Below are 26,580 nucleotides of genomic sequence, written 5' to 3'. Positions count from 1 at the left end.
GAGAGGAGTCTGAAATTTTCACCGAAGGTGCATGTCCACTCTGAGAATAATCTAAAAAGAAAAAAAAAACAGAAATCACAATGCATGATTTTTTAAAACAATATATTGGTGTGATACAGCTGCAAGTAAGAATTTGAACACCTCTCTATTAGCTAGAATTCTAACCCTGAAAACCTGTTAGTCCGCCTCTTAAAAGTCAACCTCCACTTAATGCATTATCCTGAATCAGATGCACTTGTTTGAGGTCGATGGCAGCATAAAGACACCTGTTCACCCCATACAATCAGTAAGACTCATACTTGTAACACGGTCAAGACCAAAAAGCTGTCCAAAGACACTAGAGACGAAATTGTTCACCTCCACAAGGCTGGAGAGGGCTACAGAGAAATTGCCAAGCAGCGTGGTGAAAAAATGTCCACTGTTGAAGTAATTAGAAAATGGAAGAAACTAAACATGACTGTCAATCTCAACCGGAGTGGAGCCCCATGTAGGATAACACCTCGTAGCGTCTCAATGATCCTAAGAAAGGTAAGGAATCAGCCCAGAACTACACGACAGGAGTTGGTCAATGACCTGAAAAGAGCTATGACCACAGTTTCCAAGGTTACTGTTGGTAATACACTAGACGTCATGGTTTGAAATCAATCATGGCACAGAAGGTTCCCCTGCTTAAACCAGTACATGTCAAGGCCTGTCTTAAGTTTACCTATGACCATGGGAGCAGGTTTTGTGGTCAAATAAGAATAAAATAGAACTTTTTGGTCATAATTCCAATAACCTTGTTTGGAGGAAGAAGAATGAGGAGTAGTATCTCAAGAACACCATCCCTACTGTGAAGAATGGGGGATGGTAGCATCATGCTTTGGGGGTGTTTTTTCTGCGCATGGGACAGGACAAAAAGAGAGGATGACTGGGACCCTGTATTGTGAGATTTTCGCGAACAACCTCCTTCCTTCAGTCGAAGCATTGAAGATGGGTCGTGCCTGTGTCTTCCAACATGACAATGACCCGAACCACACAGCCAGGAAAACCAAGGAGTGGCTCCGTAAGAAGCAAAACAAGGTTCTAGCATGGCCTAGCCAGTCTCCAGACGTAAACCCAGTAAAAAACCTTTGGAGGGAGCTCAAACTCCGTGTTTCTCCGCGACAGCCCAGATACCTGACTGATGGGTAGGCCGAGATCCCTCCTGTAGTGTGTGCAAACCTAGCGAAAAACCACAGGAAACGTTTGACCTCTGTAATTGCAAACCAAGGCTACTCTACCAAATATTAACATTCATTTTCTGAGGTGTTCACATATGATGGTGACTTATTTGCAGCTGTATCACACAAATAAATTGTTTAAAAAATCATACATTGTGATTTCTGGATTTTTCTTTTTAGATTCTCTCTCTCACAATGGACATGCACCTACAATGAAAATTTCAGACCTCTCCATAGTATTTAAGTGGGAGAACGTTTAATACGTTTGATACGTATAAAGCTCAATGGCGACATCGTATGTGTCGAAATGTGATCCAACTTGTCCCAGCTCTATGCCATTACATTGTTTTTTTTTGTTTTTTTTTGTTTTGTTTTTAACTGTATCTGAAAATAGTGCCTTTTTGTCATTTTTATTTTAGTACTAAAACATGGGCCACACTTCTTTACCACCAGGCTTTGCAAGTTGTTTAGGGGCAAACCCTGAAATTCCCTGGCAGCCAATGAGTTAAAAGCGTGACTATACAAAAGACAGTCTCATAATATAGTATCGTGGATCTGAGATTTTCCAAATAATACACTGTGTACCTATTCTGGACCACTTCCACGTCTTCCAGCTTCTCAGGCACCTCCAAATCTACAAGCCAAGTCTCCTTCTGTCCCATCCAGAGCTCACAGGCGTCAGTCTCATTGAAGATCGTATACAGCGCCATGGCGTCATCCAGTTTCTTTTGCCTGACGTCGGCCAGAGACATGAGCTCCATGAAAAGGTCCTTGATGTCCTTGAGGCGGCGCTGGATGTCAGGTGTGTTCAGCAGCTCCTCGGGTAATCCGTTGGCCTGTTTGGACAGCGCGTCCACAGTGGCGGCCGTCTTGGTAGCCTCGTTGCGTAGGTCGTCGTGGCGTCGCAGGAGTCGCTGCGTGGTGTACTCATCCTGGCCTACATCATCGCTGCTCATCTCCCGCTTGGCGTCCTGTAGCCAGGCCGTGAGTTCGTCGGCGTCCCCTTGGAATTGGAAGAACTTCTGCGTGTCCTGCAGGTTCTGTTTCCGGAAAGCTGCGAGATCCTCCAACTGGCGCCATTGCCGCTCCACGTTTTCTGTGCGCTCCTGGATCATCGGTGAACTGAAATGGTTTTCCCTGATCATCTCACTGCCCTGGGTTAGAACCTGTTGCAAAAACAATGATTGGTTTCATAGTCCAACATTTCTACCAATGACTTTGATGTTTCTTGCTGATTTGAAAAGTCTCTCAGTGAAAATTCATTCCAGAATTGGGGGACATTTGAGATTCAAAATAAGCCTTAATTATAGGGTTTTGTGCTACATATTCATCAATAATCGGTAGTAAAAAAAAAACTTGATTCGCTCAGCTTACAGATGAGGTATAAAACGTATTACATGATTAATTTGATATTTAGATAATGCATTTGGCATAATGACAGTAACAGGGTTACAAATCCATATTAAATTTAGCTTTTTTCTCAGGATTGCAGGTCACTAACTGGTTAGCTGTTAATGGCTAGCTACTGCTGGCTAAGTGGACAACCTGCATATGTAAAGAAAAAAAATACAAAAAATAATTGTCTTATTCTAATCATGCATAACAAAGTTGCATAAGTTAGATGTTTCAAAAAAGTTTGACTGTTTTGATATTGAAAAAAAAACAAAAGAAAAATAGGGGCTAAGGCGGGGGTCAACAACCCGCGGTTCTTTAGCGCTGCCCTAGTGGCTCCCTGAAGCTTTTTCAGGGAAACATATTGTTAGTTTTAATATGGTTTCTGTAGGAGGAAAAACATGACACTAACATTCTTCTAATTCATTAATATTGTAATTAAGTTAAACTTGAGGCGGCATCGTACAACAAAGTAGTCACGTGGCACGGCATTTTCTATACGATTCACTGCAGAGAAAATAAACATTTGCCGTATATCCCGCACTATAAGGCACACCTTCAATGAGTGGCCTATTTTAAAACCGTTGTCATGTATAGGGCACACTGCATTATAAGGCGCAGTAGTAGTAGTAATAGTAGTAGTAGTGGTTGGTGTTGCGTTATGCATCCACAAGATGGAGATGAGCTAAACAGAAAGTCATGCCATGATTAACTAATATTGATCCATATATAAGGCACATCGGAGTATAAGGCGCACCTTTAATGAATGACCTGTTTTAAATCCGTTTTTATGTGTAGGGCACACTGCATTATAAGGCGCAATAGTAGTAGTAGTAGTACTAGTTGGCGTTGCGTTATGCAGAAGATGGAAATGAGCTAAATGGAAAGTTATGCCATGATTAACTAATATTGATCCATATATAAGGCACATTGGATTATAAGGCGCACTGTTGGCTATAGAGAAAATTGAAGGCTTTTACGTAGGTGCAACTTATAATGCGGAAAATACGGTAATCATGAAAGCTGTATTTGTAGTCAATTTAGTCATTTTGATAGTAGGCTCATATAGCTAATATAGATACATACAGCATGTGTTGCCTTCATTATAAGACTTCCAATTTTTGTGTCTCCAGGCATTTTTTTTTTTTTTTTTTAAACCTGTCCTGTTCAGCTGTTTGAAACGGAGAATGGAAGTCTAAGTGCCTGGATGGTCTGAACAGTTTTAATGTTTCACACTGAGAGTCTGACATACTCCCTTTGTGATCATTCAACATACCTCGTTTATGATGACAAAGCAGCGAACAGGAAGGGGTTATGGGGGAACAGAAGAAAAGAAACACAAGAGAAGAAAGAAAAGAAACACAAACTACAACAAGAAATACATTGAACGTCTACACTAACTACTAATATGTTGGTGCTATCGTCAGCTAGATGTATTTCCGGTTGACACCATGTGGGGGGCCTATTGACCAGGGAAAGAGGGGGATGGGGGTGGGGGAGTCTATAAGCTAAGTGATTGAAAGGGGTAGATTGTACACAAATCAGCTCTTTGATCTAGAATCCAGTAATCGTGTGAATCGCTTGTGAGTGTAAGCCCGTTGGCGACCGACCCTACGCCGCCCAATCGCCAATCCTGGCACCAGGACCCCCCACCCGAGCGCACCCCATCATATCCAGCTGCATGTGAGCCCCACCAGGCGCGAGACAGTCACGCAGACAAGCATAGACGCCATGCGGGTGCCAACCCAGGGCCGCGGCCCCCACCCAGACAGCCCGGGGTGGGTAGGCGGGGTGGGCGGGGGATTCAGCGCAGCCCATCCCTCCTCCCGCAGCCCAGCAAAGGAGCCATCGCCCCCCCCGGGATCCAGGGTGGTCCCCCGGGCCACCCGCGCACCCATCAACCGGCCTTCAGGGATGGCAAGAGGGGACGCACCACCAACCCCACGCCCACCCCCGTCCGCCCACCCAGCCCACGAGCCACAGCCCCCCACCCGGCACAGCACGCCACGGGACCCCCAGCAGCCCACCGAGCCCAGGGCAGAGCAGGGTCCCCCGCCGGAGCAGGCAACACCCCGCCGATACACCGGCGCCCAGCCAGCGACCCGCGACGGAGCACAGGGCGGATACCCAGTCAGAGAAGAGAGGGGAAGGCGGAGGCAGGAGAACGCAGAGGAGCCGTCACGGGGCGACGCAAGATCGGAGCCCCGACCTCCTCCCACTCCCGCGGCCGGCAGCCCAGGCAGAGGGCTGGCCACGCCGTAAGGAAAAAGTGTGGGACCCACCTACCACCCTATTACTGTGGCTGCCAGGTTCCCGGCTGGCAGCCATTACTCAGCACCGTGATGGGATTGTGAGGGGAGGGTAGTGCAATGTATGCATTAAAATAGGAGAGCTTGGCTTTTGCCCCAATTTGGCTCTTTCAACAGTTTGGGTTGCCGACCCCTGGGCTAGGGTATAAATTTGCTTGACCCATTCTTTTGGAAAACTGTCAGAACTCTAATGTCTGAAGTCTGATTTAAAATTTGAATTTTGGAATGTCAAATGCCCTTCATTTCTGGAATGACCCTGGTAATGGCCAATATTTACTGTCCCTAAAAAAAAGAAACCTCTGCACAATGCATCATTCAAAAATTAGCCATCATCAGTCAGTACCATTTTCAGGTTGGCTTGCCGGGCAGCCAGCTCATCCTCAAAGGCGCTGTGCTTGCTCTGGAGAATCAACACGCTGGTCAGGTCCTTGCCGTAGTCCAGCGAAGAGAAGATATTCTCCTTCTCCTTGATCCAGCTCTCCAGCTCCACCGCCTCCCACAAGAAGCTCCAGAAACGGCGAGACTGTGTCAGTTGGGCCCGGCGCTGGGCGGCCAGGGTGCGGAGCTCCTGGTAACAGAGCTCTAAGTGCTCCACCCTGTCGCGGATCACTTGGGGATCACACGGTTTGTAATCTGGCAGATTAGGAAACAAGAGAGAAAAATATTTCCTAGAGAAGAGGTGTGAAATTCACAGGCTTTCAGAGGGCCTTTATGTCTGAAAACGAGGGCTGCGATGATTACGTGTCTAATTAGAAATAAACAGTTTCACAAATGAATCAACAGTTTTGATAATTGATTACTTGCTTTGAAATAGTGTTGAGCAAAAACGGTCAAAATCCTCTTATTCCAACCTTTTATTAAGTATTACTTTCTTATTTCGTTTTTTTAAAGCCATTTACTGGCAGTCCAGGTAAGAGAGTATGTTTTATGAAAGTTATGTCTCTTGAGTGAACCAAATAAACTTACTCTCTCCATTTGCAAACTTGAGAGCGGCCGCGCTGGCGTTCTGCACTCTGTCTGCTTGCAGGGAAATATCGTTCTCCAGCAAAGCGTGTTTCTGTAACAAGTCTTCTACTTCCAACAAATGTTTTCCAATGTCAGGAGACAACAGACGAACCTAACCAAAACAAACACAAAATTCAACAAATATATTTGCTGAAGAGACGTTTAAAGACAACGACATGGCGCTTTTACCTTCATGTCATCCATCCAGCTGATAATGTGGAGCATCTCCTGGAAGATCTTCTGCAGCGTCAGGTTCTTTTCCAGGCGCGATCGACGGGCCCTAAGCAGTTCCTGCAGGTAGTCCCACAAGCGCAAGACATTGTCCTTGCGGGCATCCACCCTCTTGGCGTCGTGATAGCGCTCAGCCTCCAGCTCCCTTGAGATGTCCACCAGGGCCTGGACGCGCTCCTGGTAGGCGGCGATGTCCGTCTCGATGGCGTCGTGCTTCTTCTGCGCCGCCTCCACCGCCGGCAGGTCATAGCCAAAGTTGTCCTAGAAAGACCGGAAAATACTATAACGTTTGGAGGCCCCATTAGATAGCTGGAGCTGACTTTTCTGGACCCTGGCTGACCTGAGCTACCAATCGCTGGTTCTCCAGGAGCCACGTCTCCCTCATGGCGGCCTTGCGGTCAAATCGTCTGGCCATCTGCTCCAGCTTCTCTTGGCGAATCAGCTCGTCCCTCAGAACCCGCTCGCGCTCATGCTCGGCATGCTCTAGGAGCTTCCACGCCTGTGGATCCCATAAATTTGGTCGCAGTTGTTCACTTAGATTCGACACTCCCAAGTAGGCATGGCCCGATATCAGTTTCATTATCATGGTGTCAAAATCATGGCTCTATAATTTATTATTTTGAAAAATTGGGGGTTTGTACGTAGCCCTTAAAGGGACATCGACAGAAATAAAATACATTTTAAACCAGCTGGTGCGCACCAAATTGTTTCTAGTACGCACCAGACACAATCTGGTAAACATTAGCATTATATAGCATTTAAGCTTGAGGACTTTTGCAATGCAAGTTAGCCAGCTGTTCTTTTGTTGTACTTAGATCGTCATTTACCGTATTGGCCCGAATATAACACGGTGTTTTTTTGCATTGAAATAGGACTGAAAAAGAGGGGGTTGTCTTATATTCGCAGTCTAGACATTATACCCATTCATGACGCTAGAAGGTGCCAGATATCATTGAAGCCATGTTCTGTCATGACAGATCTCAGCTACTCTCCCCATTCACGATGCTAGATGGCGCCAGATATCATTGAAGCGATGTTCTGTCATGACAGATCTTAGCTACTCAGCTAGTTTAACCAGTTTGCATTATTTTATTGCAATGTTTTTCTTTATTCAGATTTGTTTCATGACTACAGTTACAGTTAGACTTCACTTTGACGGTTAATGCAGTTATTGCAATTTTTTTTGTTTTATCACGACAGATTGGTTTATTCACATTTCAAAAACCAGAAGCCATTCATTTACGAATGTGATTGCAATTTAGTTAACATATCTAAATGTTCAGATATTAAGATTTGAGTGAGGCAAAATAACATGCTTTCACTCTCAAATATATTGTTATAATCATTTGTTTCGGATGTACTGTAATTATTTTCAGTATAAAAATTAATTTGGTGTTCAAAAAGTCTTTTTTCAAACTTGAGTCTTGAAAAAGACGGGGTCGTCTTATAATCAGGGCCGTCTTATATTAGGGGCAATACGGTATTTATTAATTTTTTTATATCCAGTCCATGACTGAAATAAAGCTCAACTAAAGCCTATATTACCATTTTTAGCACGCCTGAGCTTAGCCTCAAATGAAAAAAATATTAATTATCTGACAAATAAGGTTGCCACCTTTCAGAAATAATATGAGACGCCCCCCTCGCGCCCAAAGCTGTACAGGCAGAAAAAAAGGGACATTCCCAAAACTCTTAAAATGCGTAGAAATTTATGTATTCATCTATATTCCAGTATTAGTTCAATACGGAACACAAAATTTAAATCCCGATTACGGATCGTTCCTTATTTCAAGGAACAGGTGGCAACCCTACTTACAAAGATCAATTGGCTAACTTGCATAGCAAAAGTCCGCTAGCTTAAATGCTATATTATGTAGGGTGACCATATTTTGATTTCCAAAAAAGGGGACACTCAGCCTGACCTCAAGATACTTGAATTTTACTTGAAGTTCACTCAAAGATGCCAGCAAAATCCAGCTTTAAGAAAAAGCTCGCTTCCCTTTTCAGTAAAATAATGTAAATTAAACCGTAGCCTCAAAACTGTCACTATAATTGTCAAGTTCAAATACCAATCCTTCGGTAGACATTTATATTATTACCCAAAATAAGGGGAGAAGGCACTCAAGTTAGTGTAAATGACAAATTGTTATTCCCACTCAATTATTATTCTCATTAAATGTTCTAGGTTGCATGCAAACAATAACTGAAATAAATAGACAAACAATTCAACAGCATATTTCCAAAAGCAGCACTTCAAAACTGTATATCTCATAATGCCTAGCATGGCTTACTTCACTGACGGCTAGCACCGATAACCGAGGAAAAAAATCAGACATTGCTCTAAGTGTTTACAATCATAATGTAACGTAACGATGTGACACAAAACGGGACTTTGCAGATCACACCAGTACAAAGCTCTGACAGAAGTCAACAGTTGCTGAAAAGTAATTCTAGCAAGTGCACATACCGATAGACTGTGAGCCTCTAAAGGAGAATTGACAGTTGACGCAATGATAAAGCCAGTCTGTGACTGCGCAAGTATGCGCAAATTTGTATCCAAAGTACAATAAAGGTATTTTCGACTCAGTTACACTTTTAGGCACATGAGCATTTGATTATGCATATACAGTGGGGCAAATAAGTATTTAGTCAACCACCAATTGTGCAAGTTCTCCTACTTGAAAAGATTAGAGAGGCCTGTAATTGTCAACATGGGTAAACCTCAACCATGAGAGACAGAATGTGGGGAAAAAAACAGAAAATCACATTGTTTGATTTTTAAAGACTTTATTTCCCAATTAGAGTGGAAAATAAGTATTTGGTCACCTACAAACAAGCAAGATTTGTGGCTGTTAAAGAGGTCTAACTTCTTCTAACAAGGTCTAATGAGGCTCCACCCGTTACATGTATTAATGGCACCTGTTTTAACTCATTATCGGTATAAAAGACACCTATCCACAATCTCAGTCAGTCACACTCCAAACTCCACTATGGCCAAGACCAAAGAGCTGTCGAAGGACACCAGAGACAAAATTGTAGACCTGCACCAGGCTGGTAAGACTAAATCTGCAATAGGTAAAACTCTTGGTGTAAAGAAATCAACTGTGGGAGCAATTATTAGAAAATGGAAGACATACAAGACCACTGATAATCTCCCTCGATCTGGGGCTCTATGCAAGATCTCACCCCGTGGCGTCAAAATGATAACAAGAACGGTGAGCAAAAATCCCAGAACCACACCGAGGACCTAGTGAATGACCTACAAAGAGCTGGGACCACAGTAACAAAGGCTACTATCAGTAACACAATGCGCTGCGAGGGACTCAAATCCTGCACTGCCAGACGTGTCCTGCTGCTGAAGAAAGTACATGTCCAGGCCCGTCTGCGGATCGCTAGAGAGCATTTGGATGATCCAGAAGAACACTGGGAAAATGTGTTATGGTCAGATGAAACCAAAATAGAATTTTTTGGTAGAAACACAGGTTCTCGTGTTTGGAGGAGAAAGAATACTGAATTGCATCCGAGGAACACCATACCCACTGTGAAGCATGGGGGTGGAAACATCATGTTTTGGGGCTGTTTTCCTGCAAAGGGACCAGGACGACTGATCTCTGTAAAGGAAAGAATGAATGGGGTCATGTATCGAGAAATTTTGAGTAAAAATCTCCTTCCATCAGCAAGGGCATTGAAGATGAGACGTGGCTGGGTCTTTCAGCATGACAATGATCCCAAACACACAGCCAGGGCAACAAAGGAATGGCTTTGTAAGAAGCATTTCAATGTCCTGGAGTGGCCTAGCCAGTCTCCAGATCTCAACCCCATAAAAAATCAGTGGAGGGAGTTGAAAGTCCGTGTTGCCCAACGACAGCCCCAAACATCACTGCTCTAGAGGAGATCTGAATGGAAGAATGGGCCAAAAAACCAGCAACAGTGTGTGAAAAGCTTGTGAAGAGTTACAGAAAATGTGTGGCCTCCGTTAATGCCAACAAAGGGTACATAACAGTATTGAGCTGAACTTTTGGTATTGACCAAATACCTTTTTTCCACCATGATTTGCAAATAAATTCTTTAAAAATCAAACAATGTGATTTTCTGTTTTTTTTTTCCATATTCTGTCTCTCATGGTTGAGGTTTACCCATGTGTACAATTACAGGCCTCTCTAATATTTTCAAGCGGGAGAACTTGCACCATTAGTGGTTGACTAAATACTTATCTGCGCCACTGTATGTATTGAACACAAGTCTTAACAACTGGGCAGGCTCTTTGGGAACATGTCACAGGCCCAACAGTACCGTGAAATTCTGTGCAAATCGTCAGTCAAAAAAACGGACATTTTCATGAATTTATAAAACCCATCCGGACGCCTCGGAAAGGATGTAAAAAGTAAACATGTCCGGGCAAAAGAGGATGTTTGGTCACCCTAATATAATGCAAATGTTTACTATATTGTTTCTAGCGCGCACCAGATTGTTTAAATTTATTTTATTTTCGTCGATGACCCTTTAGTGCTCAGTAGGTTTAAATAAATTGATAATTTTATATTTATTTTTAGAAATTATATAAAATACTTCAAGTATGCAAGTGTGTAGTCAAATGAGTCAAGGTGATTCGCCAACTATTATTTGTTAGTGCCTACTGTTTTGTTGAGTCGCCACATTACCCTGTTGATGTCGCCGACCAGTGCTCCTTCTTTTGGTGTGTAGGCCCTTTGGTTGTTGGCCCTCATGCGACTTTGGATAGTAAAAAGCAGCACTTCTAGATTGCCTTTCTCCTGGAACCTATAGTGATTGACACATCAGTTATAAATTGTAATTTGACTCGAAAGCAGAAGAACAAATATGCAACTGAAACTGACTTGGGTGGCTTCTCCACAGTTCTGTAAGTGTTGAAGGCCTGCAACTGCTGCTGGACACCCGACAGTGAGTTGGCCAGCTTGCGATTGTCAAGCACCAGGATGGTCCTCTCGATCCAGGCCAGAAGGTTTGACACCAAGGTCTCGTATTTATTGACCATTTTCCCAGTGGCGATGGCGTGGTCCAGGACTTTACCCACCCGTTTGCCCTCCACGGCCAGCTGCTTCATCTTGGAGAAGTAGTGGTAGAAGGCGACCACATATGTGATGATAGACTTTTCGTCCGGGTTTTCCGTGAACACATCCTCCGGGTCCAGAAGCTTGGTGACACCTAGCTGCTTCTCAGCCACGTTGAAAGCATTCTGGAGGTTGTGCGTCGGGTTGGAACGCTTCAGACGGTTGAAGTCTACCAGATCGGGTCTGGAAGCCAATGTACACAACTTATATCTCTTCATAAAAAACATAAGAATAATACAGTGATCCCTTGCTACTTTGCGCTTCAAAGTTTGCGCCCACAGTCCATCGCGGATTTTTTTTCCCCAGACTTTTTTTAAAGTCAGCAAACCACACGGACGTCTGACATTGTCATTTCGGAGCTTAGCTCGCTGTCTAGTAGCGGTGCAACGGTTTCCGGTTCAAAGCCGAACCATACGGTTCGCCCTGTATGGTTCAATACGCCTTTATGAACCGCGCCTTTTCGGTTTTGCAATTAATGTATTCCGAACGCTTGCGGAATGAATTGATCGAGCTCTGTGTGGCTGTGTGTGACGTGAAGCACCGCTGTGGAGAGATTCCCGCCCCGCAAGTAAATGTCTGATCAAGCACCTGTGTAATAGAAGCCGAGTAACGCCCTCTCTCGCTTACGAGCGAAGTGAAAGTGAAACAAGAAAGAAAACAAATAGCTATGGCGAGCGGAGGAGTGGAGAGTCCGAATTTTGAGGAAGCACAGGCTTCTTTCAAATCTGTGGTGTGGCAACATTTTGGTTTACCCATGAACTTCAATGCTCATTAATGCTTTCATTAATCCCCGACATTAATGAAATGGCACGCAAAGCCATCGAAGATGATTTCGTTAAAGCACCTAGTTTCGCCCTGACCACTGCTAGTTGGACGTCCCGTGCTAAAGAGTGCTACTACCTAACTGTGACGGTCCACTATAATTCATACCTGTCAAATTGTACGGTCTCGTCGTAATTTGTACAAGTGAGCACTCATTTTAAAATACGTCGTACGTTACGTTCAAAATCTGCACGTTTTTCGTGCATTACGTTTTTTTTTTCATCCGTTCGGATTTGGTCACCGTTTCTGCAACAAGACAATGCGTTGGATGAATGACGCGAGAAAAGTCAGAGACTCGGAGAGGGAAGAGTATTGAGACGCTGTAGCAAACGCAATGCTAGGCTAGGTGGCTCAGCCTCCAATATTACCTGACTTAGTCGACAACATACAATCTACGCCTAGATATCTCATGCATATAGAACTACATGCGAAATGACACTCGGTAGCGTTAGTAAACAGCCGCCATTTTAGAGCAGTAAACTTCTCAGAAAGGCTCTGTTGTAGTAAACCTTACGAGCGAACCTAAGCAACTTTTTATCTAAAATACTCCTAAATCGGCAAAATCTTGATTTGAGTCTATCTTTAAAGGATGAAACAGTTTTAAAATTTTCACGTGTCAAAAGTAGAAGGGAACTAATGCAAAAACAGGAGCAATTTTATCAACTTTAATGGTTGATTCACAACATTAAATGACCTCCAAACATAGCAAAGGTTACTATGTTTTGGGGTTTGTTTGTTTGTTTGTTTGTTTTTAATGAAAAAAAAAAAAACATGAAAGGTATCACCATTTACTTTGCCAAGTAACTTTTTTACTACTGTGTGTGTATTTCAGTAGTCAGTCGCTACACTAGCCAAAGAGCTAAGAGGCATTTTAACAGTCGAAAATGTTTACATTTTAAGTGTTTATTTCATTTTTAAAAAGCAAAATAAAGGCAGTTAAAAAAAAAATAATAATAATGCAAACCGAAACCGAACCGAAAACGTGATCCCAAAACTGAGGTTCAAACCGAACCGTGGGCTAACTGAACCGTTGCACCCCTACTGTCTAGCTAGGAATTACCGTCAACGTCTTGGCGAGGACGGCACAATGACATGATAATACATGTTTTTGGATAGTTAGTTTGAGATATGGGGGGTATTTAAAGGGTTAATTACGACTAAAGCGGAAATTCAACTCAGCCATAACCCTTGGACTGCCTGTCCTGGTCTTACCGATGTTTGTGTATGAGAGCGTTGAAGGCCATGCCGTCCTTCCAACTTGTGGTGAAGTTGGTGATGTTGACGCTAGCGTAACTGTGGTTAAAAAAAAACACTTTAAAAAAAACATTTACCATTGAGATAAATGATAACCTGAACTAAGTACTGACCCAGCTGTCTTCATCTGACACCACAAAAGAAGAGCATCCTTGGCTGAACGTGTCTCCTTCTGGTCGGCCTGGCCCGTTTCAACGATAATGTCTTGGATCTAATCAGAAACACAACCCAAACGTGAAGAACGATACAACCATTTGTAATCAGGCTTGATGGAAGTACAGTCCCTGACAAAAGTCTTGTCGCTTATCCATTTTGTAGAAACAACTGCTAATAACCTGACTTTTAATTATTCAATTGGTTTCAGAAATGGCTAAAAATATATTTGTTTCACTGAAAAAGGATTTATCATTTAATGAAGACATAAAGGTCAAATTTTGGCAAGACAAAAGTTTTGTCGCCTACAGAAAGTAGTGTGAAAATTGAACAAAAAATGTACTTCAAATACAAAAATGTTACATAACATAAGCAAATTAAGTAGTGGTGCTGTGACATCCAAATTTAATATTTTGTATGACTTCCATGGGCTTGAAGGACTGCATCCATGCGGTTCGGCAAGGATTCATACAATTTATTGATGAAGTCATCAGGAACATCTAAGAAAGCAGTCTTGCATGCCTTCCCAGAGTTCATCAACATTCTTGGGTTTCGTCTTCCATGCTTCCTCTTTCATCCTACCCCAGACATGCTCAATGATATTCATGTCTGGTGACTGGGCTGGCCAGTCCTGAAGGATCTTGATCTTCTTTGCCTTGAGGAACTTTGAGGTGGAGACTGAAGTATGCAATGGAACACCATCCTGCTGCAGAATTTGTCCCTTTATATGGTTAGGAATGTAAGAGGCAGCCAAGATTTGTTGATATTTCAGACTATGTTACATTTATGCACACCCCCATACTGGATGTAACCCCAGACCATGATTTTGCCACCACCAAACTTCATTGTTTTCTAAGTGAATCTCAGATCCATGCGGGCTCCAGTAGGTCTCCTGCAATATTTGCGGCGACTGTGGTGTAATTCATTGGAAGATTCTTCTGAAAAATCCACCTCTTGCCACAAAACAGTGAAGTTTGGTCAGGTTATTAGCAATTGTTTCTACAAAATAGATAAGCGACAAGACTTTTGTCAGGGACTGTATTGTGTTGGAGGTGTTTTTTGGAAGTCCAGCATGCTGAGTACTGAGCTACTGAGTTGGAGGAAGTTCAGTGCGTCTAGAAGGTTCGGGCAAAACCTTACTGGCACCTTGAACCAGACTGGTCTGTTAGCTCAGAAGTTAGCACGCTTCACAGCCATGGTGAAAATGCGGATTCAAACCTTGTTTAGAGTGGGGGAGAATGAGAAATTCTGTCAACTACAGCTGCCAGCGTTGACAGTAAAACCATTTCTTTATGTGTAGTTTCACCCAAAATGCACTTCAGTGATCTCTTAAAAAAGCATGAAGGCCACTAATCAGAGCAGTCACATGACAAACCCTCAGAGGTGACTAAATTTAGCTACAAAAAAAATCAGCGGCTGGCTTTTTTCAAATCTTTTCACCAATGAGTGAATAATGCAGAAGGCCGTATTGTTTGAACTAAAAATAACCGTGTCACTGTCAAATTAAAAATAAACTGCCTTTCCGAGAAGGTACAAAATGTCTTCTGATTTTTCTCCAATGCCGGTTGCTAACAAAATATCACAAGAACACGATCAATGGACAAACCTGGAAGCGGAGGATGATGGTCCAAATGAGGCCAAGGATGAGGCGGTGGTTGCCGTCCACGATGTCGTGCGAGCCCATGTTCTCCAGGTGGACGCGCTGCTCCTTGAGGAACTGCAGCGCCTTGTCCACATTCTCCAGGCAGTGGATGCGCATCCGGCCTTTGGTGGGCTTCGGCTACAGACGGGGAAAAGGGGGGGAAAGATTATACAAATATACTGTGAAGATTGCACAAGCAAAAATCGTCATTTTATATTATTATATTTATTTATTAATATTATTCATTATTCTTTGTATTTATTATACTTGATCATTTTGTCATTTTATAAGACACAAAAAGTTATTTTTAGAATAGTCGCATTGGTTGACAATCATTTTTCTTCGTGAACGGAAAAAGAACGCAAAAAAAAAAAAAAAACATGCTAACGAAAATTAAGTTGTTATATATAATGAGACAAAAGTCAAAGCTTACAACAATAAGCCCATAATATAATGAGAAAATGTCATCTAAGAATTAAGTAGGAACAGTCATTTTTTTCCCCGCAAAATTAAATAGTGGTTTCACCGGGAGGAAATAAACAGTCACACAGCTAAATGTAATTTTAAAACTACAGCTGTACCTCTATTTTCAAAATTAATTGGTTCTGGAAGTAGTTTCTTAACTTGAAAATTCTGTAAGTAGAGACGCGTTTTCCATGTAAATGCCCTAATCCGTTCCAAGTCCCCTAAAATTCAGACATACTGTAAATCTTTTATAATGCATATAATTAGAGATGCCGATCGATCGGGTCCGATCACGTCATTTTCAAAGTATCGGAATCGGCCAAAAAATATCGGCCATGCCTTTTTTTAGTATATATATATATTTTTAATTAAATCGTTTTCTAATTGTATTTAACGTTACAGATATAATATGTTACACTCATCTTTAGTTTAGGATTAAGGTAAGGTTATCATATTTTTCCCAATAACGGCGGTAATGAATTTTTTTGAAAATGTATCACGTTAAATAACGCAATTAATGCATGCGTTGCACGACCCACTCACGCATTGTCGCGCTCAATCTGTAGTGGCGCCATTTTACCTATAGACCCTACTCACCAACGTCACAGAATGACGTGTTGCTGTATCCGGCCGCCATATTGTTCGTCTGTTTAGCCCTATTCTCAATGGTTTCAATTAGTCGTTCAGTTTATAGAGCAATTCATGGAAGCCCCGGTGCTTTCAGACGCTGTAAACTCATTGGATGCGCTGCATAAAAGGCGTTATGTGGAAAAGCTTCAGTCTATCCATTCGCCAGATCCATATTTGATGCTTAAATCGATATTTTTCGACCCGCTGTCTTCACCCTCTCTGCCTGACATCTGCTACCCTGATATCTACAACTAACTTGTCCACACAAAATCAGCCTATTCTCACAAAAGTTTGAAAAACTTTAAGAGCAGCAGTCTAAGCAACATTACCCCGTGTGACCCAATTTTCTAAAATGGCGACAATCAATAAAAAAAAAGTTGACTGCGATGGCCGACACTTCAAGGATAGGTGGATATTGGACTATTTCTTCAATAAAACACGCAACAACTGTGTCTGCCTCATTTGCAAAGAGACAGTCGCTGTTTTTAAAGAGTTCAATGTGACGCGATAATATTACCGAACAAGACACGCTAGCATGTACGACAACATTACAGGGAAGATACGCAGCGACAAACTATAGCAACTTGAAGCTAATTTAATTTCACAGAAGCAGTATTTCGCAAGAGCCCGAGGGTTGAAAGAGAACGCCACAAAGGCGAGATTGTTGAAATTATGAATTTAAAAAATAATAATAAAGCAAATGTGACACACAGAAGGGCTTGCTAAAATTTCTTTAAATGTATTGTTCTACGTAAATCAGCCCAGGTAGCCCCCCACATTTTTACCACACCAAATCTGGCCCCCTTTGCAAAAAGTTTGGACACCCCTGTTTAACCGATGATCCGTAGACGAGGCCAGCTTCTTTCACTTGTTACCAGCTAAATATTATTAAAAAAAATAAAGATTGTGGAAGAAATAAGCATCTTGAATTTGAAACGTTATGTTGTCGGCGATTAGCCTAGCATTGATCTTAATTGTGGTTGTCAGCCCAAAACCATCTAAATATATATTAAATGCATCTTACCAGATATAAAATGACTACTACATAATCTGTGGTAATCGTTTGGAGCCCAGTTTTCTCGTCGAATTGCAGCAGTCCATCTCGCTCTCCTCTCCGGGTCTCTCGGAATACGGTAGAACCTCTAGTCTCTCCGTCTATCTTCTCTGTTATTGCAACCGACCACCACACACGCCTTCACCATTTTGATTGTTATTGTTAACGAGCAGAAAAACACGCCATAATAGGAGGAATTTACATAGCGGTAATGCATCAACAACGACGAGTTGACGGACAATATGGCGCGGGGGCGTGGTTGTGACGTCATGTGAGTAGGGTCTATACAGAGAGATTAAAGACAGCGTAAAATGAGTAGAGTGAATTTTGGCAGCCTTTGGAGCCTTTTTTTAATAGGTTAAAGCCTTACACTCCCTCTCCCTACGATTAGCAATATCGTAGGAAGCAATGTGGGGAAGCAAAGTAGCATTTGATCTTTTTCTTAACACCTTATGTTATTTCTCAACGCAGAGAAGATATATATCAATTGGTAGCACTACGCACAGTCATGGTTCCACTTCCCATCATGCATTTGGGTTGAATGGCTGCAGTATCATTTCCTGAAAACTCAACAAATACACTAGATGGCAATATTTAGTCACAATATACAAAGTCACAAGTCTTTCTATCCGTGGATCCCTCTCACAGAAAGAATGTTAATAATGTAAATGCCATCTTGAGGATTTATTGTCATAATAAACAAATACATTACTTATGTACTGTATGTTGAATGTATATATTTGTCGGAGTTTTATTCATTTTTTTCTTAATGCATTGTCAAAATGTATATGATCGGGAAACATTATCGGGAATGATTGGGATTGAATCGGGAGCAAAAAAAAGCAATCGGATCGGGAAATATCGGGATCGGCAGATACTCAAACTAAAACGATCGGGATCGGATCGGGAGCAAAAAAACATGATCGGAACAACCCTACATAAAATGCATTAAAACATGTAACAAATACATGTTACAATTACAATGTTGCACAATAAAAATAAAATCTGAGTTGTGCATAATTTAAAAAACCAAGAATAGAGTCAAGAAATCAAAGTTAATATACTAATGTAAAGCTGTCAGAACACGAGGGGCGAATGAAGAGGACCCTGGGATACACACATACACATACTGTAGAAGTCCCTCTTAAATTGGATGCCAGGAGTGCTAGGCAATAGCCAATGGGAGAGCAGCTATAAATGCTACGTTCCATAAACTCTGGGAGCTGCGAGTACCAGCCATACCGTATTTTTGCCTTTCTTACCCTAAAATTTCTTAACAAGGGGAAATATTTTCTCGTTGAGGCGTGTCTTAACCTGAAAATTCTGCATGTAGAGACATTTTTAAGTAGATGTACCACTGTAGTAGTGTCAATGAATTTATTTTCCGAGCCGCTTATCCTAACTTTGGTGGTCTTACCAGTCGCTCTCCAGACAAGATTTCCAAAAGTTTGATGAGCATGCGTCCATCACGAAGGTCTAAGTAGAGGTCGGTTATGCGGCAGCTCACTCGAGCCAGGATGGAGTTGACCCATTTGGTAAACGTCTTTTTCTGGACTGCCTCGCGCTCATCTGCGAAATAAAATAGCAGGATTTAAAAAATACAATAAAATTGTAATTTTCAAGAGAATTCGTGCTAGAAAAAAGGTCTTGATTTGGGGGAAATGAAGTGATCGTTCAAGGAAAATGAAGTGTTACTCCCACAAAAAAAAAAAGACAATTTCACCCAAAAAATGGATCAGGAAATCAATCTGTAAAAAAGTTTAACCCTTAAATAAGTTCAAGTTGTCTGAGGCTGAAGCATGGAAAAACAATCTTGTTGTTAAGTGGACATTGAGTGGCGGTCGAAGAGCGCATTTGCTGACGTGGCAAACGACGCATTAGACGTCTGTCCGTCCGTCGGGGTTTGTGCTGACGTTGCCTTATGAACAAGCAAGACCATTTCAGGAAATCACAAATTGCATCCTTATTATTGATTTTGTCTGCACAAGTTCAAAGGGGATTGTTTTCCGATACATGTGAGCATCAACATAGAAAAATCGCCACCTTATCCCATGCAACTTAATCTTGCAACTTTAAAAAAATGACTTTGTATTACAAGGGTGTAGGTTTGCATAGGGACGGTAGGGACATAACAGTGCCAACTTTTCAGCATGCTCAAATTGTCCCCACCAACTTTTAGGCAACCTTATTTGCATCATATAATGAGTTGTTATATAGGTAATTAAGATTTGCTTCCCAAATGCTGTAATAGAACTGACCCTACCATTATTAGGTGAAATATTTCCATTATGTTCAGACTTACATTTACCCTTTTCACTTGCTGAATGTGCAGGTCCATTTTTCTCCCTCTTAAATGCACGTTTGATTGGCTGATGGCTTGACCCTACAGCCCCAACAGAAATACATGTCGACAAAATGCCGCCTCCTCCGCCCAGGCGGAATATTACAAATATTAAAAAGTTTATTTGGGGCAGCAGCAGCCACTGAAAGTATTGTATAAAGATGTTCATGTTGTGGGATTGGGGAACACACCACTAATTTTGTTACGGAAAGTCCAACCTGCATCAGAGTTAGTTAGCACAACATAAAACTGTATGAACTTGCTAACCTGCAAAACAAGTAGGAAGCTGTTTAGAGAGAAGTGTCCTCATGTACGGTCCCTGACAAAAGTCTTGTCACTTATCCATTTTGTGGAAACAATTGCTAATAACCTGACTTTTATTCAATTGGTTTCAGAAATGGCTAATATGAAAGCTAAGATGTTGAATGTACAAAAATATATTTTTCACTGAAAAAAAGATTTATCATTTAATGAAGACATAAAGGTCAAATTTTGGCAAGACAAATCTTTTGTCGCCTACGGAAAGTTGTGTGAAAATTGAACAAAAAATGTACTTCAAATACAAAAATGTTACATAACATAAGCGAATTAAGTAGTGGTGCTGTGAGATCCAAATTTACTATTTTGTATAACTTTCATGGGCTTTGGCAAGGATTCATACAATTTATTGATGAAGTCATCAGGAACATCAAAGAAAGCAGTCTTGCATGCCTCCCAGAGTTCATCAACATTCTTGGGTTTTGTCTTCCATGCTTCCTCTTTCATCCTGTTCATGTCTGGTGACTGGGCTGGTCAGTCCTTGAGGATCTTGATCTTCTTTGCCTTGAGAAACTTTGAGGTAGAGATTGACGTTTGCGATGGAGCACCGTCCTGCTGCAGAACTTGTCCCTTTTTATGGTTAGGAATGTACGAGGAAGCTAAGATTTGTTGATATTTCAGACTATTTATGTTGCCTTCCACCCTGCAGAACTCTCGCACACCCTGTACTGGATGTAACTCCAGACCATGATTTTGCCACCGCCAAACTTCACTGTTTTCTGAGTGAATCTCGGATCCATGCGGGCTCCAGTAGGTCTCCTGCAATATTTGTGGCGACTGTGGTGTAATTCAATGGTATATTCATCTGAAAAATCCACCTTTTGCCACTTTTCCAGCGTCCATCTTTTTGACAGGTTGTAGGCCTTGGCATATGCCACACGGTTTTTAAATTGTCTGCACCCTGAGCGATAAATAGTCTGAAATATCAACAAGTCTTAGCTGCCTCTTACATTAATAACCATAAAAAGGGACAAATTCTGATGCAGGATGGTGCTCCATCGCATACTTCAATCAAGTTCCTCAAGGCAAATAAGATCAAGATCCTCCAGGACTGGCCAGCCCAGTCACCAGACATGAACAGGATGAAAGAGGAAGCATGGAAGACGAAACCCAAGTTGGATCTCACAGCACCACTACTTAATTTGCTCATGTTATGTAACATATTTTTGTATTTGAAGTAGGGCTGTCAAACTATTAACATTTTTAATCGAGTTAATTACAGCTTAAAAATTAATTAATCGTAATTAATCGCAATTCAAACCATCTATAAATATGCCATATTTTTCTGTAAATTATTATTGGAATGGAAAGATGAGACACAAGATGGATACATACATTCAACATACGGTACATATGTACTGTATTTGTTTATTATGACAATAAATCAACAAGATGGTATTAACATTATTAACATTCTGTTAAAGCGATCCATGGATAGAAAGACTTGTAGTTCTTAAAAGATAAATGTTGGTACAAGTTATGGAAATTTTACATTAAAACCCCTCTTAATGTTTTCATTTTAATAAAATTTGTAAAATTTTCAATCAAAAAATAAACTAGTAGCCCGCCATTGTTGATGTCAATAATTACACAATGGTTCATGGCTCATGGGTGCTGAAGCCTATAAAATCAGTCGCACCCAAGCGCCAGCAGAGGGTGACAAAACTCCAAAAAACACAATTAACAAGTGGACATTTCACTCTGCTGTCATTTTAATCTGTTTGAGCGGGGCATGTGCGTTAATTGCGTCAAATATTTTAACGTGATTAATTTAAAAAATTAATTACCGCCCGTTAACGTGATAATTTTGACAGCCCTAATTTGAAGTACATTTTTAGTTCAATTTTCACACTACTTTCTGTAGGCGACAAAACTTTTGTCTTGCCAAAATTTGACCTTTATGTCTTCTTTAAATGACAAATCTTTTTCAGTGAAAAATATATTTTTGTACATTCAACATCTTAACTTTTATATTAGCCATTTCCGCAACCAATTGAATAATTAAAAGTCAGGTTATTAGCAATTGTGTCTCCAAAATGGATAAGCGACAAGACTTTTGTCAGGGACTGTAGACAAAATGCCGCCTCCTCCGCCCATTTCGAATAGGCGGAATATGACAAATGTTGTAAATATTACAAGTATATTAAGTTTTTTTTTTGGCAGCAGCAGCCACTGAAAGTATTGTACAAAGATGTTCATGCTGTGGGATTGGGGAACACACCACTAATTTTGCTACGGAAAGTCCGACCTGCATCAGAGTTAGTTAGCACAACATGAAACTGTACGAACTTGCTGACCTGCAAAACTCAAGTAGGAAGCTGTTTAGAGAGAAGTGTCCTCATGTATGTGTTTTCTACTGTTAACGTTAATTAAACTATGAGAAATGTAGTAAACCGAGGTTCACCCCATTCTCCCTAATTTTCATTTTATTTATGTGGTCTTAAAGCAGCCCAAAGGAGCTTTCATTTTTGTTGAGTTTGGCTGTGCTTGTGGACATAAGCAGTAGTGTTTAACCTGAGGGAAGGCTCCATTTTTATTTATTTTTGTTATTCCCTGACTAAGAGGTTTTTTCAGTTATATTTATTTATACAGACAATGTTGAGTGGTCTTAAAACAAATTTATTTTTTTGCACCCCTGGATAATTAAGAAATTATTAACAACTTTGTAATCACATATGTTAATATAATTTATGTCCAAATTTTGCAATTTAAATTTGTTAATAAAATTCAGACTTTTTTTCCTGGATTTTTTTCAAAATGTTTCTTTAGTAGATTTTGAAAACAAAGGTTTCAATTGTATCACCTGAACCAATACGCATGAAAGTTAGATTTATTTTGCATTGATCATTTAGCCTTTAGCCTATCAATTAATTAGGTTCATATTCGTGAGAAAAGTAGCCCTGATCCCCGTTCGCCCAATCTGTTTGGTATTATTAATCTCCCGTCCCCAGCAAAATGTGTATATGCAGGTTATGCTTTCATATCGTCCCTACCTTGTTTTATTGTCATATTAAAATGTATATTCCATCCGTCTGGATGGCTAAGCAAAAATCCAGTTAAATTGACAGAAACGCAAAACATCTTTTTGATATGTCGCTATGTTCAACAAAATGTTTTTCAACTGAAACAAAATTGTCGAAAACGTCAACATTGCTTTGTATTCTTATTACTTTACTTAACATGTAACTATTAAAATTGTAATAAATGAATTGTGGCATATTTTGTAATATCGGCAAATATTTTATCAGTGTCCATACAATCGATACCATACTGTCATGAAATTTCTGATTTACACTGCTAATAAAATGGTGACTGTGTTCGCAAAAAACAGCATTTTTTTTCACTCAAAAAACTTACCGTATTGGCCCGAATATAAGATGGTGTTTTTTGCACTGAAATAAGACTGAAAAAGTGGGCATCGTTTTATATTCGCGGTCGAGACGTTATACACATTCACGATGCTGGATGGCGCCAGATATCATTGAAGCGATGTTCTGTCATGACAAATCTCAGCTACTCTCAAGTTTAACTAGTTTGCATAATGTTATTGCAATGTTTTTCCTTATTCAGATTTCTTGCAAGACTAAAGTTAGACTTCACTTTGATGGTTAATGCAGTTATTGCAATTTTGTTGTTTTATCACAATAGATTGGTTTATTTACATTTCAAAAGCCAGAAGCCATTCATTAACGAATGTGATTGCACTTTAGTTTACATATTTAAATGTTCAGATATTAAGATTTGAATGAGGCAAAATAACATGCTTTTTCTCTCAAATATATTGTTATAATCATTTGTTTCAGATGTATTGTAATTATTTTCTGTATAAAAATTAATTTGGTGTTCAAACTTTTCAAACTTAGTCTTAAAAAGGAGGGGGTCGTCTTATAATCAGGGCTGTCTTATATTCGGGCCATTATACTCCTAAAATTGATGAAAATTGGAGTAACATTGAGATGTTTTATATTTTAAATAACTAATTCCCGATGATTTTTTTTCTTGTAACATCTCATCAATATTCTTAGAAAACTTTAGTCTTATAAATTGATGACTTTTTTACAGAAAAATGGGACCTGATTTGTAATTTGTTACTATGTTTATTACTTCTTACTCCTAAAACAAGATTTAAACTTCTTCAAATAAATTATTTTCCTAATATTATTGAGACTTTTTAAAATCGACATTACAGCTTCATTCTTACTCTTTCCCTTTTTTTCCCTGAACAGTTTTACTTAAAAAAGGGGAAAAATAAAATTTTTTCCATGTTAACTAATTGGCTGCCACTAACAGGAATCGTTAATTGGTTGACAACCCTCCCAGTTCAAACAGATTGGACGTCTACTAGTGACAAATTAATTCAATTCACAACAGAAGGCTAAAAAAAAAAAGCCACATGATTAGATGTCTATGATCATCAATGCCGCTAAAACTTTATTAAAAAAGAAAACAAAACAGCTTTCTTTCTTGAACACATGCATACTTAAGCACCCGAGCTGTCCCTTCGCAGCGTCCATACGGCAAATATGGCAGCCACTGTGACTTATTTGCATGTTTTAATCGGCGTGACAGTTTCACGGTCTAATTGCCGCGCGTGCAACGAGAAGGCATTATTTATTTAGTCAAGTCTACTTATTGTGTCTTCATGGTATGCGCCGTTGTCTCTTCAAGTCAAGGTCCATGTCCTTTTGTCATTTTGTTTGTTATTTAGCTTTTTTTCCAACTTCCTCCTCACAGTCCATTGCAACCGACTTCGAAATGTAAACCATTTATGGCAAATGTCACGAAGCTTGGTGCGTTTATACAGTGGGGCAAATAAGTATTTAGTCAACCACTAATTGTGCAAAAAATTCTAGCATTATTATTGTAGTATACTACTATATCTAAAAGTAGTATAATAATTATTCATTGCCAATCATATTTGTCATAAAGAGTGTCATTTGAAAGCTATCCTTAGTGTAGAATCTGTATTCTGTAGTATTCACCCAACATATTATAATATTAATTCTGATTTATGTGGGATTAACTCCAGAAATCGTTATTTATATGACGAAAATGACGTGCTTTTATTTTGAAATGTTCACCGGGGGAATGTTCGCTAAACCGCTAACCGAAAGCTTTACATTCCATAAAAAAAAAAAATTCTTCGTCATTGCTTGTGGTGTCACTAATAGATTTAATTTTTTTTCGTTAGCAAATGCTGTCATCCAGCTGTTGAGTGTTACTGTATGACTGATTGGAACTGTACTGCATTGTTTCGCCACAGGGTGTGCTGTCGTGTAGTTTATGTTCGGTGTGAAGAAGAAGAAAGTTAAAAGAGGCATTAGCGGCCTGTTCTCAACTGCAAAGTAGCATATGATCTGTAAAAATAGCGAGCTTAGTGGCGTGAAAAAAGCGGGAGAGCTAAGTGAAGCTAACGAACAGCTTAGCGGAGCTAAGCGATGCTAAACGGCGCTAAGCGAAGCTAAACGGTGCTAAATGAAGCTAAGCGTTGAGGAACAGTCCATTGTAGTGCGTGTGTGTGGCGGAGAAATAATATAAATGAAGCATTCAAAGGGCTTTCTTTTTTGTTTTATTTGTTTGTTTGGTATGCTGGCATAATTATACATGACGAATAGTTGGGGGTGCTGCTGGCTCCGGTGGCCCAAGCTCTTGCTCGTTGGGGCAAGGGCAGCTGGTTGGGGGCCCCCTACTGGTTGGGGGCCTAGGGCGATCGCCTACTTCGCCTGAATAGTAGATCCGCCTATGCATATGACGGTTTGCAACCGTGTGGCTTAGTTTGGCTAATCCCCCAAATTCGGTTGGGGGGGGGGGGGGGGGGGGGTCACGGCAGAGAGTGAAAGCCGGGCCAATGTTTATTCTTTATGTCCTGTAGTTTTTTTCTGTGGCAGTGTTCCTGCCACCCTCATCAAAGTTAATTAGTGACGGTGAAAGCGATACAGACCCACTCAAGATATAAAAGAGGTGTTAATCAACTAGTTTTCAGTCGACATATTATCACGAATGTTATGAAAATACTTTATACTTAGTCTTACACTTATACTTAATACTTTGCTTTAACACACTTTTTTCCCTAATAATTTTCAAACCTTGAAAATGCAGTAACAGTAAAATCCAAGCTTTTTCAAGGGTTTCAAGGACCAGTATGAACCCTGTGATTGGCATCAATTAGAATTTTACCCAGACACGAGCATTTTAAAGGTGCTATAAAATACTACAGCAAGTGACTTTAAAATAGGCTTGCACATTATATCATTGTGACATTGCGATGTGCGCATGCGCAATAAATCCATCGCAAAATGTGCGATTTTTTTTTGTTTTGTTTTTTTTGAACACGTAAACTTTATTTTTTTGCTTCATAAAAGCAGCAAATGTGTAGAGACATGGCTTCCTGGATCCTTTTTATACAGTTGTGGTCAAAAGTTTACATACACTTGTGAAGAACATAATGTCATGACTCTCTTGAGTTTCCGGTTATTTCTACAACTCTGATTTTTCTCCGATAGAGTGATTGGAACAGATACTTCTTTGTCACAAAAAACATTCATGAAGTTTGGTTCTTTTATGACTTTATTATGGGTTAACAGAAAAAGTGATGAAATCTGCTGGGTCAAAAATATACATACAGCAACACGAATTAGCAATTTCTTGTGAGTGATTATTGACTTGAACAAT

The 26,580-nt window shown here is 40.5% G+C and overlaps 1 protein-coding gene across 3 annotated transcripts in view; it reads right to left on the bottom strand.

Annotated features, from left to right (window-relative positions):
- Positions 1-26,580, bottom strand: part of sptb (spectrin, beta, erythrocytic) — a 114,375-nt gene that overhangs the window by 56,434 nt on the left and 31,361 nt on the right. For all 3 annotated transcript variants that reach the window (XM_057859090.1, XM_057859091.1, XM_057859089.1), the window contains 11 exons: positions 18,667-18,818; positions 15,065-15,238; positions 13,419-13,516; positions 13,264-13,344; positions 10,996-11,412; positions 10,801-10,918; positions 6,480-6,638; positions 6,098-6,400; positions 5,870-6,020; positions 5,247-5,536; positions 1,788-2,368 (listed from right to left, as the gene is read on the bottom strand). In XM_057859090.1, coding sequence (XP_057715073.1) covers positions 1,788-2,368; positions 5,247-5,536; positions 5,870-6,020; positions 6,098-6,400; positions 6,480-6,638; positions 10,801-10,918; positions 10,996-11,412; positions 13,264-13,344; positions 13,419-13,516; positions 15,065-15,238; positions 18,667-18,818 — 2,524 coding nt within the window. The remainder of the gene's footprint in view (positions 1-1,787; positions 2,369-5,246; positions 5,537-5,869; positions 6,021-6,097; positions 6,401-6,479; positions 6,639-10,800; positions 10,919-10,995; positions 11,413-13,263; positions 13,345-13,418; positions 13,517-15,064; positions 15,239-18,666; positions 18,819-26,580) is intronic.

This window comes from Corythoichthys intestinalis, chromosome 15 (genome assembly GCF_030265065.1).
Source record: "Corythoichthys intestinalis isolate RoL2023-P3 chromosome 15, ASM3026506v1, whole genome shotgun sequence".
Classification (NCBI taxonomy): domain Eukaryota; kingdom Metazoa; phylum Chordata; class Actinopteri; order Syngnathiformes; family Syngnathidae; genus Corythoichthys; species Corythoichthys intestinalis.
The sequence above is the reverse complement of the archived record's forward strand: the minus strand, read 5'-3'. Positions and strand labels throughout refer to the sequence as shown.